Raw genomic sequence first — 13210 nt, 5'->3', positions numbered from 1 at the left:
TCCTGTTGACAGCATTCTCAACTAGGGTTGCATGGCATTTAGTCCTTTCCCCCACAAAGCAGCTGCCCTGTACAATCAGCATGAAACAACAGCAGCCAGACCCCTACAAAACATCCCAGAACACCAGAACAAAATTACAGCCCCCAACTGCAACCACAGGCACTTATGTCCCCCCAGACCATTTCTTCACTGTGGATAAAACACCTGGTGGAGAAGCCTTGGCTTTCCTGCCTTAGTAGACATGCCAAAATTGTTCCTGTGAAACTGCACAAGATCTGTTAAAGCACCCAGATGCTGGACAGAATTTCCACACAAAGAGTTCCTTCACATCAGTTAGCCTTGACAGAAAAGCAGAACCTATGCCTTCCACCCAGGAGCAAACCATGGTGTACTTCACAAGGACAACAACACACAGGTATTGAGAGGCCACATGTGTCCAGCCCCTCCTCATGGACACTGTCCCTGCAGGGCCCCTGTCACCATGATCTTTAATGTCTGCACTCCATACATTTACACAGGACACAAAGGAAAACAGCTACAGAAACCATGACTAGGACAGAGTCACACCAACCAAATCTGACATCTAAGTTTCAAAGCAGCAAAAACTAAATTCCATTGCCTCGAAGGAGGACAGAAGAGCTAAATTTCACTCTCAAATGCCAATTCACCAGAACAGCTTTTAGCTGCTGCCACAGCACCTCCCCAGGTTGCCAATCTTGTCAAATAACCCAGGCTGCTGGAGGAAAGAGAGCTTCCTGTCTCCAGTAACACATTCCTGCAGCTCCAGGAACCAGAAAGCACAGCTGTGACACCCAGCCCATGAACACCTACCGCCTCCTGTCACCATGCTGCTGGAAACCTTCATCCCCCAAGCAGAGACAAGCATCTGCTAAAGAAGCATTCACTTTCTCCTGGCCTCTTTGCACATGCAGCAAAGCACTGCCTGACTCAACAATGAGGGAAAAAATAGCATCTTGTCACCCCAAGTGAAAGGAAAGCAGTTTCACTGAGAAGTCTTGAGCAGGCTGTGGCTAAGCTGTCAAAGCAGACAATAACATCTATGTATCTCAGCCCTCCATACCTCCGTGCACCTACTCTGACAGGACTTAAAAGACAAATCTCCAGAGCCACCAAACTTTGGTACTTCCTTCTCCTCCCACACCTCAGGGTCAGCTTTTGGCATGTTCTCCTCCATATGACACAGAGCTGCTCATTGTTCTGCCAGGGAGGAGCAACAAAAACTATGCTGAGATTTACTTCCAAAGCCCATGCTTTAACCAGAAATTAGAAGAATGAGAAACAGCAAAAAGTGCCTGAGCTCCCTTGCCAGGCAACAGATTTCTTGTTCAGTCCTGAGGAAATAATTTCACTGCTACATCACTCTCTCAACTCTCTCATCTCATAAAACAGAGATGCTTGTAAAGGTGCTCAGAACTATGAACAAGCAGTGTAGCTGCACAGCTTCATGCTCCTATTACAGCACCACTCACATGTCAGGTTTGGGCAGATACTCAGTCTGGAGGCAAGTAACTTCTGGTTACTTCCAGTGCTTTTCCCTGGGGATCACACAGCAACACTTCCCTGCCTGTGCTGCAGGCTGGGACACCAACCAGCAGCTCAGGTACTTTCCAAACCACACATTGCATTTTTCTGCTCAACAGCCCTGAAGTGGTTTTCCTTCCATGCCCAAATAAGTTTACAAGAGCTCAAATGCAAGTAAACAGTTCTTGTTGACAAAGGCAAACCAAAAAAGCGGAGAACCCAAAGGGGGCAAGTTAAGTAAAGCTGTTCAAAGTGCAAAGGGTACCTGGAACAGCTGATGGCAGCTGTTCTACCTCTAAGCCTGCAATACCAACAGACATAGCAAATTATTTTCTGGGCACAAGTAAAGATGCCAGAAAATGGGAACACAGATTACAGAAAGCCAGAAAAGACAGATAAGTCTCCTCGAAATACACCAGATTTTTCCCCACAAATAGGGAATGAAGCTTACTTAGCTAAAGATCTGAGAGGAACTGGGTAAACATCTCAACACATGGCAGAGAGAATAAAAAAAGCATCCCACCATCACAAGCATTTCCTAAAATTGCTATAGCAATCCACTAAAACTGTCACAACTACTAAGGAAATGAGAGTATTAAGGATCAGAAGTTGTAGACTAAAAAACCACAACCAAACAACAGCAAAACCCAAATCCATGGAGTGGACAGTAGAGACTGACATATTGCTGGCTGGGACAAAAGCTTCCCTCCAGGCTTTTTTCTTTTTTGGGTTTATTAATATCATCTCAAGTGAAATTATGTTAAAAACACCAGTCATGTTGCCAACTGCTGATGGCATGCAGCATCTTTTTCACAAAATCCATCATTAGCAGCATGGGAACCACCAATTTCCAAAACAAACCAGGCAGTGGATACACAAGGGGTGTGGATACACAAAGGATGTGGATACACTGTATGTTCACGGGGACACACAGTGCAAAGCCTACATATCAAACATAGGGAGCTGCCCTTTTCCTGACCCTTTTACAGTAACCAATTCACAAAGCTGCAACCAGCTCAGTTCATGCACAGCAAGAAACATCTGCAAAAGCTGCACTTTGCACCATCCAAGGTATCATTAGCATTCCATGAGCATTCACTCCCACCTGCCATCATTCCTGAACCAGAATCATGCCCATCTCTTGCCAAGTGAGCACAGAATTTTTTTCCTGTATACAGAGAGACTCAATTAAAACCTCTTAAATCAAATCTTACCATTTAACTGAGCAGTAAGAAAAATGAAATGACATCACTGAAGTGCTCACCCTCCTCAGCTGACAGAGTATTCATGCAGCCAATCTGTTCTGGTGGGACTAGAGCTTACTTCAGCAGTTCAAGCCAATCCAAAGCCCTTGGAGGACCAGATTCCTTACTGATCCATGGACTGCTGAACATCTGCAGCCAGCTCTGGCACCAAGCTTGCAGCAATCTCACACTTACTTGCTACTGAACTGCTGAGCAAACTCATAACCAGCTATAACCTGCAGCAGCACAAGCACAAAACCAAAAGGAAAAGCCCATGCTAAATATTTCAAAGCATTGTTCCACAAGAATTTGTCAGTGGTGGTGCCAATTTAAATAGCTCACATGCACAGTCAGAATGAGATGAATCTGATCAGGAACTCATCTGTGTTCAAAACAGCCCTTTCACCATTGTTTTCTTTCAAACCAGACCAACACCCTAGCTCAGCCCACTGTACACTGTTTTGTGCAACTGAGGAGGGTTAGGAAGCACCAAGGTGGAGCCTATTCAGCTGGTTTTTCCCAGGAACACTTCCTTTGTGAAGAATTTATGGCCTTCCTCATAGCACACTACATCACCTTCCCAGTTCACATGTGTGGTGATTTCTACAGCCATCCCTGGGATTGGAGCAGTGCCTTCCACCCTGCCAGACCCTGATCTGAACACCTCCAGACACAGAAACCAGTCAGATCTCAGAACTGCTGCTGCACATGCAGCTTTATGGAATTTATTACAAGTGGGAGCCCTGTTCACCACCTTTCACTTGCCCACATTACAAAAACAAGTTACTGAATAACAGGTGGCTTGCAGCCAACAGTAAATGCCTCCAGCAATGGCCATTTCACCCACCTGGAGATGACCTGCCCTGATTTACCTCACCTCATGAACTGAAAGCACCACCAAGCACTGACAACTGCTACACTGCCCAGAGTTTAACCCTCCCTTAAGGATCACAATCTCAATCTGCTTTGAAACACAAAAGGTAGGGTATAACCAGTGTTTCCAGGCAAGCTCCCTTCACGCCCCTTAACACCAGTATGTAAAGCATCAGTAAATGTACCACAAAACATCTTTCTCTGCAGGGCTGGAGGAAAGGGAGCTCACCAGAACAACCACAGCCCTCCAGCTCTCCTCATGCACTTGAAGCCAAAATCCAGCAGCAGCACTGAGTGGAAAGTGCCAACTCAACAGATAGATAAAAATGCAGGAGCTGAGGCACAGCAGCCAAAGGGAACAATGTACAAGGACTGTGGGCTAACCCCAGCAGGCAGCTCAGCCCCTCACTCACATCCCAAGTGAGACCAGGGAGGGAACTGCAAGTGTAAAAGTGAAAAACTTGAGGGTTAAGATTAAAACAGTGTAACAGGGAAAGAAGAAGCCATCACCCACCAGCTTCCATCAGCAGGCAGGTGGTCACCACCTCCAGGAAGGAAGGGCTCTGTCAGGCATAACAGTGACCTGGAAGACAAATGCTGTCATTCCAAGCAGCCCCTTCCTCCTTTTCCCAGCTTTCCTTGCTGACCACGACTGCTGTGGTGCCCTCCCAGCCCATCTGCTGGCAGGGAGGGGTGACAAACAAAAGAGGCCTTGGGGTGTGTAAGCCAATGCAAAACAAGCAACCAGTGCAAAACATTGTTATGGAGGCTCTTTTCACCAGATGTCCAAAACTTAGCACCATCCAAAATTAATTCTGTCCCAGATAAGTACCAATACATTTATTTGATATAAACATTTTCCATTTTTTTTAAAAAAAAAAGCTTATTCAGGACAAGTAACAGAATAGCCCTTTAAAGATAAAAGATTGTGAGGCAAAAACTTTCTTTCAACCTGCTCAGCAAAAAGTACTGGTGTTTACCCTGCCTTAGGATGCATTGCCACATCATCTGTGCTATGGGTACTGCTGACTGTTAAACCCTAATCTGAGTAAACACTTGCTTTTCCACATGACTGCTGTTGGAGATAACAGTGAATCACTGCAGTTAGAGCTCCCCAAGTCTCTTTGCTGGCAATAAAGCCAGTTCAAAACTTCTTGTCCTCTCCTGGCACAGCCTTCTCTTATACAAGATATTCACATCCTCTCCATTGTGCTAATCACTTCTTGTGGGGTGCCACTAACCCAGACCACTGAAATAATACAGACAAACAAACCACACACAACAAAACAAAACAGAAAACAAAAGGATATATGCCATAAGGATGTTAATGTTTTCACACACAGAGCTTCCAGCTTTCTGATGTATTCCTAGGATATCCTGAGTTAGCATTCAATAGTTCAAAAATGTATTTTCTTCCATACCAGGCTGTTTATTTTGTTATCTACATGCAGGTATATTAATGTATGCCATACATGATCAAACCACATCACATCACAGCACACTTGGAGAACTCCCACTACAGGGGCTAATAATAAGCTTTGGATAGATGACCTGATGATGTCTATAGGTCACTTCTCCAGAAAAACAGTAAGCCTTTAGAAACTACTCAGACTAAAATATTTCAAGACAAACGGCACAGGACAACACCAGGTTTCATTTTTTTGGTCTTCCATCTCAAGTCTGTATGGGACACAGGATATCCAGCACTAGTCAGGACAAGATGGGTCCACAGACAGGCAGTGCAATTGCTGTTTAATACAATTCATTCTAATTCATTGCATTAAACAAGCAACACAGCTATGCTATTAGTTACACAATTAATTGTCAGAGACAGTCTGCTGGGTAGCTGGGCCCAAGGAGCATCTGTCTATTTTACCTCATTTTATCACCCAAACATTAAGGTACAGACTTTTCAACATATTCAAGAACTTTTTGCTGCTGCTGCTGCCAGCAAGGTGAGCTGAGAGTTTATGCAGCTTTTGCCTTTGCAGAACCCACTGAGCAGAGCAGGCAAGGCACTTTTCCCACCTGCAGCATCAGTGGGCTGAGCTTAAAAGGACTAACAGCTTCTGACGGGGGTGACTACAGGAATTCTGACTAAAGCTGGCACAGGCACCAAGTGAGCATTGCAACCCTGACTTACACTGTTATTTTCAGGAAACATTTCAAGCAGCAACTGAAATGAGCTCCAAGCAGTAACAGGCACTTGAGCTATTTAACATCTCAATGCTCTGCTTGTTACTGACCCATGTGGATGTGCCCACGTGCACTTGTGTGAGTGTGTACAAAAGGGGTAGTAGGAGAAAATTAATTTCAAAAATGATCAAGCTTTGTTGGTATAAAAAATAATAAAAATATCATAATTATTCTTTCCAGTAATATCTAGACATTTTTTGAGACTATCAGGAGTAATGAGGCACCACCCTCAAGTCAGACACAGGCAGGATACCACTTGAAGTCATAAGTATATGGCTTACAAATGCACAATTGCAAAATACTCCATTTTCTTGATACTCTTGGCTGTTTGCTCCAGCCTCACTCATGCACAGAAGAGATTATACCTAGATTAACAACTTATGCTACAAAATGTCCCCAGAATCACAGACAGCACATCTGACAATGATCCTTCACTCTTGAAGGATTGGGGTTTTCAGATGACTGAGCATAAAGAAGCAAGATCAACGCCTAACCCACACATGCAGGGGCACACATGAAAATAACCCTAGAACTGTGTTATCTGTGCCTAGCTGTGAAGCAACCAGGCTTGGCAGAGCAGGCTGTGGTGTTTAATGGGGCCTGCAGAGCAGAGCACCCTGAGCAATATTCCTGTGTCACTGCAGGCTCCTGGCCACAGCAGCAGATGAAGAGGGAGCAGAGCAGGCACGAGGCACAGCAGCCACGTGTGCAGCACATCACCCAGTCACACTGCAAACACCGCTCCTGCCCCTGCCAAAAAGGCAGGTCTTGATTTCTGAACCTCTCACGAGGGGAAAATCCAGCATGGGGAAAAGGAATGGGAAGAGGGCTCTTCAAAAAACATCAGGAGCCTGAATGACACAGGCAAGAAGAAATGCACAGCACTGATTACCCAGGACTCCTCAGCACCCCAAACTCAGGGGAAGGTCATCTTTTCCTTCTCATCACCAAACTCCTTTGGGTATGCAAAAGAGGTGAAGAGCCTGCACTCTGATCACTTATTCCCATGCAAAGATGTAAACCTTGTTTTCCACAGCAGACAGGAGGAGTAAGGATGTGCAAGGAGAGAAGAAGCCAACACAGGAATAAATTCAGACCTTCTACAATGATCTCCCACAACCCACAGCATTACTGTAGCTGTACCTTTTGTTGTGGTCAGGGGAAATTATGCTTCCTTCTTCTCTTGCCTCCATATGTATTTCCAAAGATCTCAGTTTTACTGTAATATATGAATATTTCACATCTACCAACTTAATCCTAAACACTAAGTCTGTCTCTGAAGATACACAGGAAGCCTTAGCAATCTCTACCTCCTTATTGCAAAATGCACTCATCTTAAACAAATGCAAACAATGCCCTTTGGGAATAGATTTAGGAAGAGGAATAATAACAGGAATTAGATATCAGGAGGAAGTTCTTTGCTGTAAGGGTAGGGAAGCACTGGAACAGGTTGACCAGGGAACTTTTGGATGCTCCATCCCTGGAAGTGTTCAGGGTCAGGCTGGATGGGGCTCTGAGCAATCTGGTCTAGTAGACAATGTCCCTGCCCATGGCAGTGGGATTGGAACAAGATTATCTTTAAGATTTGTTCCAACCCAAACCATTCTAAAATTCTATGAAATAAATTTTGAGCTCCTTACTAAGCACAGTTTCTTAATAAACCTCTTCCCAGACAGACTTATGGTTTTACACAGTTTTCTGGACACATGAACTGAGGAGGCATCAGATTTCTTAATGTCTCCTACTGAGGTACTTCACAAGGTTTTACCCACTAAGAAAGTGCTGCCAACCCAAAATATCCATCATTGGATATATATCCATCATTTGGGGCGTATAATACTGGCTATTCCCTCACTGTCCATGCCCAGCATGTACACACAGTGAGCTAGCATGGGAAATGCGTGAAACTTGTCGAGTCCAAGCGATGCATGGAACCCTTTGAGAACATAAGCCCAGAGGAGTGAAGCATCACTTTTACAATTCCTACCGCTCCATAGCCTTGTACTCACTGGAAATATTCCAGAACCATCTGGATGCAATCCTGTGCCATGTGCTCTGAGCTGACCCTGCCCGAGCAGGGAGGCTGGACCAGATGAGCCCACTGTGCTCCCTTCCAACCCGACCCGTCCAGCGATTCTGCACTTTCCACCTCTACGAGTCATGAGTGCATCACCCGACTGACACAATTCCCCTCCACCCAAATTCCTCACCACTGACCGAAGCAAGCCATTCACCACAACGCCAGCGTCCCCATGGCTCGGTCACGCCGTGGCTCTCGCAGCAAACGCCACCCGCGTCCCCGGGGAAGGACCCACGGCGGTGCCCGCTCCCGGCTGGGCTCCATGATCTCGGGGATCCTTCCCAAGCTCATGGATCCTGTGGAGCCAGCGCTGACACGGGGCCGCCGCGCATCACTGCCCCGCCACCGCGGCACCCTGCCCTGCCCACGCCGGCTCCGGGGGCTTTGTCCCGGCACACCCACCCTTCCCCCGGTGAGGACGGGGGTGCTCGGCCGCCGCCAGCCCGGCTCCGAACCGGGTGGGCAGCGAGCGGCAGAGCCGAGCCGAGCCGTGCCCTGCCCGCGGAACCGCCCTCGGCCCCGGGAGCGGCGCTGAAGGGGGAACCGGCGGCCGGCCCCCCCTCGGTCCCTGACTCACCGGCGGTGAGGGCGGCGGCGGCGATCAGCAGCCACGCCGCGCAGGGCCGCCCCGCGCTGCCTCCGCCCGCCGCCATCTTCCAGCCGCCGCCGCCTCCCCGCGGCGCCCTCATTGTCCGCCCCCGGCCCTGGGACCCGCCCCCCGCCCCCTGCCCCGCCCGCCCATTGGCCGCTGCTGCTGTCATTCACACACACCCCCCGCGCCGCGCTCGCCCCGCCCGCGCCCTGCCCCGCTGCTCCAAGATGATTGGATAAGAGAGCCATCAGTCAAGTCCAGGTGACCTATGGACGCAGGGAACGCGCTGTCCCGCCCCCCAGCCGGGCGCGCCGCTGGCGCCCCCTCGCGGCCGGCCGGCGGTGCTGCGGAGGGCGCGGGCGCCGCGGGGCCGCTCCCGCCGGCGCATCCCGGGGGACACAGAAACGCTGGATCACAGGATCGCCGGGTCAGCGAGGCTGGGAAAGACCTGTGAGAGCATCCAGCCCAACCTAGGACCCATCGCCACCATGCCAACTTCACCACGGCACTGATCGCCACGTCCCGCCTTTCCTTAAGCGCCTCTCCAGCACCTCCCTGGGTGGCCCATTCCAATGTCTCATCACCCTTTCTGTGAAGAAATTCCTCCAAATGTCCAACCTGGTGCAGCTTGAGGCCCTGCCCTCCTTGTCCTGTGGCTGAAAAGGCCAAACCCCACCTGGCCCCTTTCAGATGGTTGTAGAGGGTACCAAGGTCATTCCTGAGCCTCCTTTTCTGCAGGCTGAACATCCCCATCTCCCTCAGCCACTCCTCACGGGGCTGCCCCGAGCCCTGGCGCTGCCCAACACTCACCCTGCAGTGCCGGAAGCTTGTCCAAGTGCCTTTGGAGGCACGGTACCAACCATTCCAGCTGGCACTGAACCTGTCTGGAGCATCACTGAGAGGCACAAAGGTGACAGTCACTCCAGTGGAGCTGTGCTTCCCGTGGCCAAGAACCACCAGGAGCTGTGGGGTGACTGTGGCCCGTAAGGACCACAGCGGTTTCATCATGCATGTTTTCCCAACCATGCATTTTAAAGAAGTTGCACAAGCTGAGTCATATCTCAGGGCTGTTGCTCACTGCATCCCTGAGCTCCAGAAGCCTGGGGGGTGCTCTGCTCGTCCCAGTGCTCCATGGATGCTGGTCCTCACCCAGATCCCTGTGCCACCAGTTTCTCTGCCGCTCCCTGGACACCTCATCACATCTGCAGGTGAAAGAGGCCACAGGAAAAGTCACTCTGTGCCATGCTGAGCTGTGACAAAGCAAGCCTGCAAAAAACACAGGCAGATTATTTTCTTTCCAGCTGTGATGCCAGACACCACCTTAATATTCTCATGGGGTTTAAAATGTAACAGCTTGTGCATCCATTATTTATACCCTAAGGAAAAGCTCTGGAGCACATTCCTCATCTAACTGCTGTACGTGCTTTCCAGAAACCCAGCCTAGCAGAAATCCAGGGCACCTCTTGGGAATAAATCTCAACAGCACAGGCAACTCTTTGTGTTACAGGGAAATATCACCTTGTTTGGCTGGCACCTCATTTGACTTCCCTGGTGGGTGGGTCTTCAGCCAATTGATCAATACCCTGCTTTCCAAAAGGGGCAGAAACTGATAGGCAGTGATAACATTTTCATTCCAAGCCCTTTTCCCTCAATCCTTCCTCTGAGCTCTTCCTTTCCATGGAATCTCCACCCAACCTAACTGCTCTCCTGGGAGGCTGGAAGTGCTCTTTCCAGCATGGAAGCACCTCAGTACTCAGAGATCCCTGCTCACCTCCAGCTCCTTCAGTACGGCACAGTTTAAAGCTGTTCACTCCTCTGAAGAGGCCAAGCTTCACCCTTCTGGGTAATTTTGCAAGATAGTAAACCTAAAAAAAAAAAAAATTATTTTTAAAAATTGCATTCTTCTTATTCTCAAAGTGACTGTCCTTCACAGAGCTCACATGTTCCCTTTTTGTGTCCTAAACCTGATTTGGCCACACACAGCCCTCACCTACCATGTCCCTTCCCTGAGATTACATTGCCACAGGAACAGCCCAGACTTCCCCGTTTGTTGTGTAGTAACACAGGTGTTCAGTACACAGAACACCTGGGACAATATCTGGTCTTCTTACAGCAGAAAATTCTTTATCCAGATAGATATTATCAAATTACTCTCTTCTGCTACTTCCAGAGAGGAAACAGGGTGCTGGGACAACTTAATTTGTCCCAGGGAATATATATTGCCTCTTCTTCCTTCTTGCTGTGTATGTTAGAAATTCAGACCTTTGTTATCCTTATTAACCTTTGTTTTGGAGAGGTTTCTAGTAGCTTAGAGGATTTAGGTGTTTAAAAAAAAAGGAGGTAATAATTTCTAGGAGGAGGAAAAGAAAATTTTAGACTGATTTTACATTTTTAATGGTTTTGACTGCTTTTTCTTTAGCCTGCATCTCTGTATGTCCTAGAGGAATTGTACAGTGTACACTGTTTAGTGTGCAAAGATATGCACTCCTGCAAAAAATATCCCACCCAACACACTCACTTTGAATTAGTAATAGAAGAACATGAGAGAAAAAGGGGAAAAAACAGGCTCTATTTCTACAAGAAAGCATTTTGTGTCCCTTATTTTTTCTTCTGCAAGTTGGGAGAAACTGTGACTAGCAGATAATGCCACATTCATGTTTACTTTGGTTAAACAGAAACGCAGGGTTTTTCCCAAAACTCAAGAGCTGGCAGCAGCACAGTTATTGCATACAGACTTTGAAGAGTTTGGAAACTATTTTTCACAGAGTCTGTGTTGTTGAGGCTGGAAGGGACCTCTGGAGATCACCCAGCCCAACCCCTCTGCCAAGGCAGGGTCACTTTGAGCAGATTGCACAAGGAAATGTCCAGGAGGGGTTTAAATATCTCCAGAGAGGGAGAATCCATGGCCTAGCCGGGCAGCTGTTCCAGTGCTCTGGCCCATTAGCACAAAGAAATTCTACCTCACGTTGAGTGGAACTTTTTGTGATTCAGTTTGTGGCCACTGCTCCTCATCCTGGCACTGAAAAGGGCCTGGCACCATCCTCTTGCCATCCTCCTTTGAGGTATTTATACATATTGACAAGATCCCCTCTCAGTCTTGTCTTCCACAACTTGGCTTTTTCATCATTGGATTGAGAAGAATGTCTTGGATCACCCACTATACAAGGATGAGTGTTCTCAGGAAAACTTAGGATGGAAAAGGACGGGAATGATGAGCTATTCCAGTGCTGAATGGATGCTAAGGAGCAATTTCAGTCATGATAACCTTTCCTGATAACCTTGATACGTAAGAAAGCACATAAAATAGAACCAATTTGTCTTCCTGTCTCTTCCTCCTACCTTTTCCCAAGCTTCTTGGAATATATTGGACTGTAGGCAAAATGAGTTTAGAGGCTGTTACTGTAGAGAGGCAAAGGCCAAGGTAACAGCGACCTCCACCCTGGCCAACATCAGCGTTCCAGGACTCTCTGTTTAAACAGCTCTGCATAAAATCATCATCTGTAAGTTAGGAAAGTAACGTTACCTCTACCCGGCTGTGGTGCAGTTTGTTATTATGGAAATGAACCACGGATTTCCCCTCGCCGCGCTGGGGTTTGTGGCCTGCCTGCCGCGGTCCATGGCTTGCCGCCTACGAGCAGCTTTCACAGCCACAGGGAGACGGGGCGGCCCCTCAGGGGCCCGGGGAGCGCCGGCGGCCGCAGGGAAGCGGCTGTGCCCCCTCAGGGACCGGGAGCACTGCGGGAATTGGGAGAGGCCGGAGGTGTAGCCGTAGGGAAGCGACTGTGCCCCCTTAGGAAGCAGGAGCAGAGCGGGAATTGGGACGGGCCGGAGCTGTCCTGGACAGGGGCTGTGCGGCGCCATCGTAGCGTTCCTCTACAGGAGAGAGAATAGCGCTTTCACGGCGGCTCGTTGGTCTAGGGGTATGATTCTCGCTTAGGGTGCGAGAGGTCCCGGGTTCAAATCCCGGACGAGCCCTAGTTTTTCCTTTTTTTTTTAATCTTCTCCGCAGCAGCGGCGGCTCCCGCACACAGCGAACGGCCACCGAGGGGACTGACAACGAGACCCACTCGTTCTTTTTTAGTGCAAGAAAAACCTTAAAGAACTCACCAAGGACCGGCCGCTCCTCTTCGTCTGGCACCGGGCGTCGCTACTCCCGTTTTTCTCAGGCAGACCCCGCATTCCTCCTCACCGAGCCAGCGCTGCGGGGCCGCTCCTCGCCCTTCAGCCTCGGCTCACCGTACCGGCTCGAGCGCCGTCCCCGCGCCCCCGGTCCCGCTCGTGGCGGCCCCGAGGCGCAAAAGCGCAGGGTGGGCCCGGAGCAGCAAAATATAGGAAGGGGGCTTGCGCATCCCCTTCCCAGCGGGCTCGTCCGGGATTTGAACCCGGGACCTCTCGCACCCGAAGCGAGAATCATACCCCTAGACCAACGAGCCGCTCTGTTGAAGCCGTCCCAGCTCAGCACTTCACTGCCATCCCGCCTCCTCCCGCCCAGGCCGCCCACGTCAGCGTTAGTGTGGGTCGGTCCTTGCCGACCACCGCCGGCGGCTTTTCCCAGCGCTCCTGAGCACACTGCTGCTCTCCCGAACTGCGCGGGCCGCGGCCATTTCTCCCTGCTCGCCCTCTCCGTCACCTTTCTCAGGGTAATCCCTGGCATCGCCCTCTCCCGACCCTACGGCTCCGCTC

At 49.3% G+C, this 13210-nt stretch overlaps 1 protein-coding gene and 2 non-coding genes across 7 annotated transcripts in view; 1 reads left to right on the top strand and 2 right to left on the bottom strand.

The window, feature by feature from the left end:
* MPZL1 (myelin protein zero like 1) overlaps positions 1–8623 on the bottom strand; it is a 35454-nt gene extending 26831 nt beyond the window's left edge. For 3 of the 5 annotated variants that reach the window (XM_064727856.1, XM_064727829.1, XM_064727865.1), the window contains exon 1: positions 8513–8623. In XM_064727856.1, coding sequence (XP_064583926.1) covers positions 8513–8588 — 76 coding nt within the window. In that variant the 5' untranslated portion in view covers positions 8589–8623. Of the gene's footprint in view, positions 1–2806; positions 2847–8072; positions 8149–8512 lie in introns of those variants that run through there. The other 2 variants (XM_064727847.1, XM_064727838.1) reach the window with 2 other exon arrangements.
* Positions 8624–12430: 3807 nt separating this feature from the next.
* On the top strand, positions 12431–12502 carry TRNAP-AGG (transfer RNA proline (anticodon AGG)). Its single transcript has one exon. It is a non-coding gene; the product is annotated as a tRNA-Pro (tRNA).
* A 386-nt stretch (positions 12503–12888) lies between these two features.
* Positions 12889–12960, bottom strand: TRNAP-CGG (transfer RNA proline (anticodon CGG)). Its single transcript has one exon. It is a non-coding gene; the product is annotated as a tRNA-Pro (tRNA).
* Between the last annotated feature and the right edge of the window lie 250 nt (positions 12961–13210).

Source organism: Zonotrichia leucophrys, chromosome 1 (assembly GCF_028769735.1).
Source record: "Zonotrichia leucophrys gambelii isolate GWCS_2022_RI chromosome 1, RI_Zleu_2.0, whole genome shotgun sequence".
NCBI classification, from domain to species: Eukaryota; Metazoa; Chordata; class Aves; order Passeriformes; family Passerellidae; genus Zonotrichia; species Zonotrichia leucophrys.
Note: the sequence above shows the minus strand (reverse complement) of the source record. Positions and strands in the feature narration are given on the sequence as shown.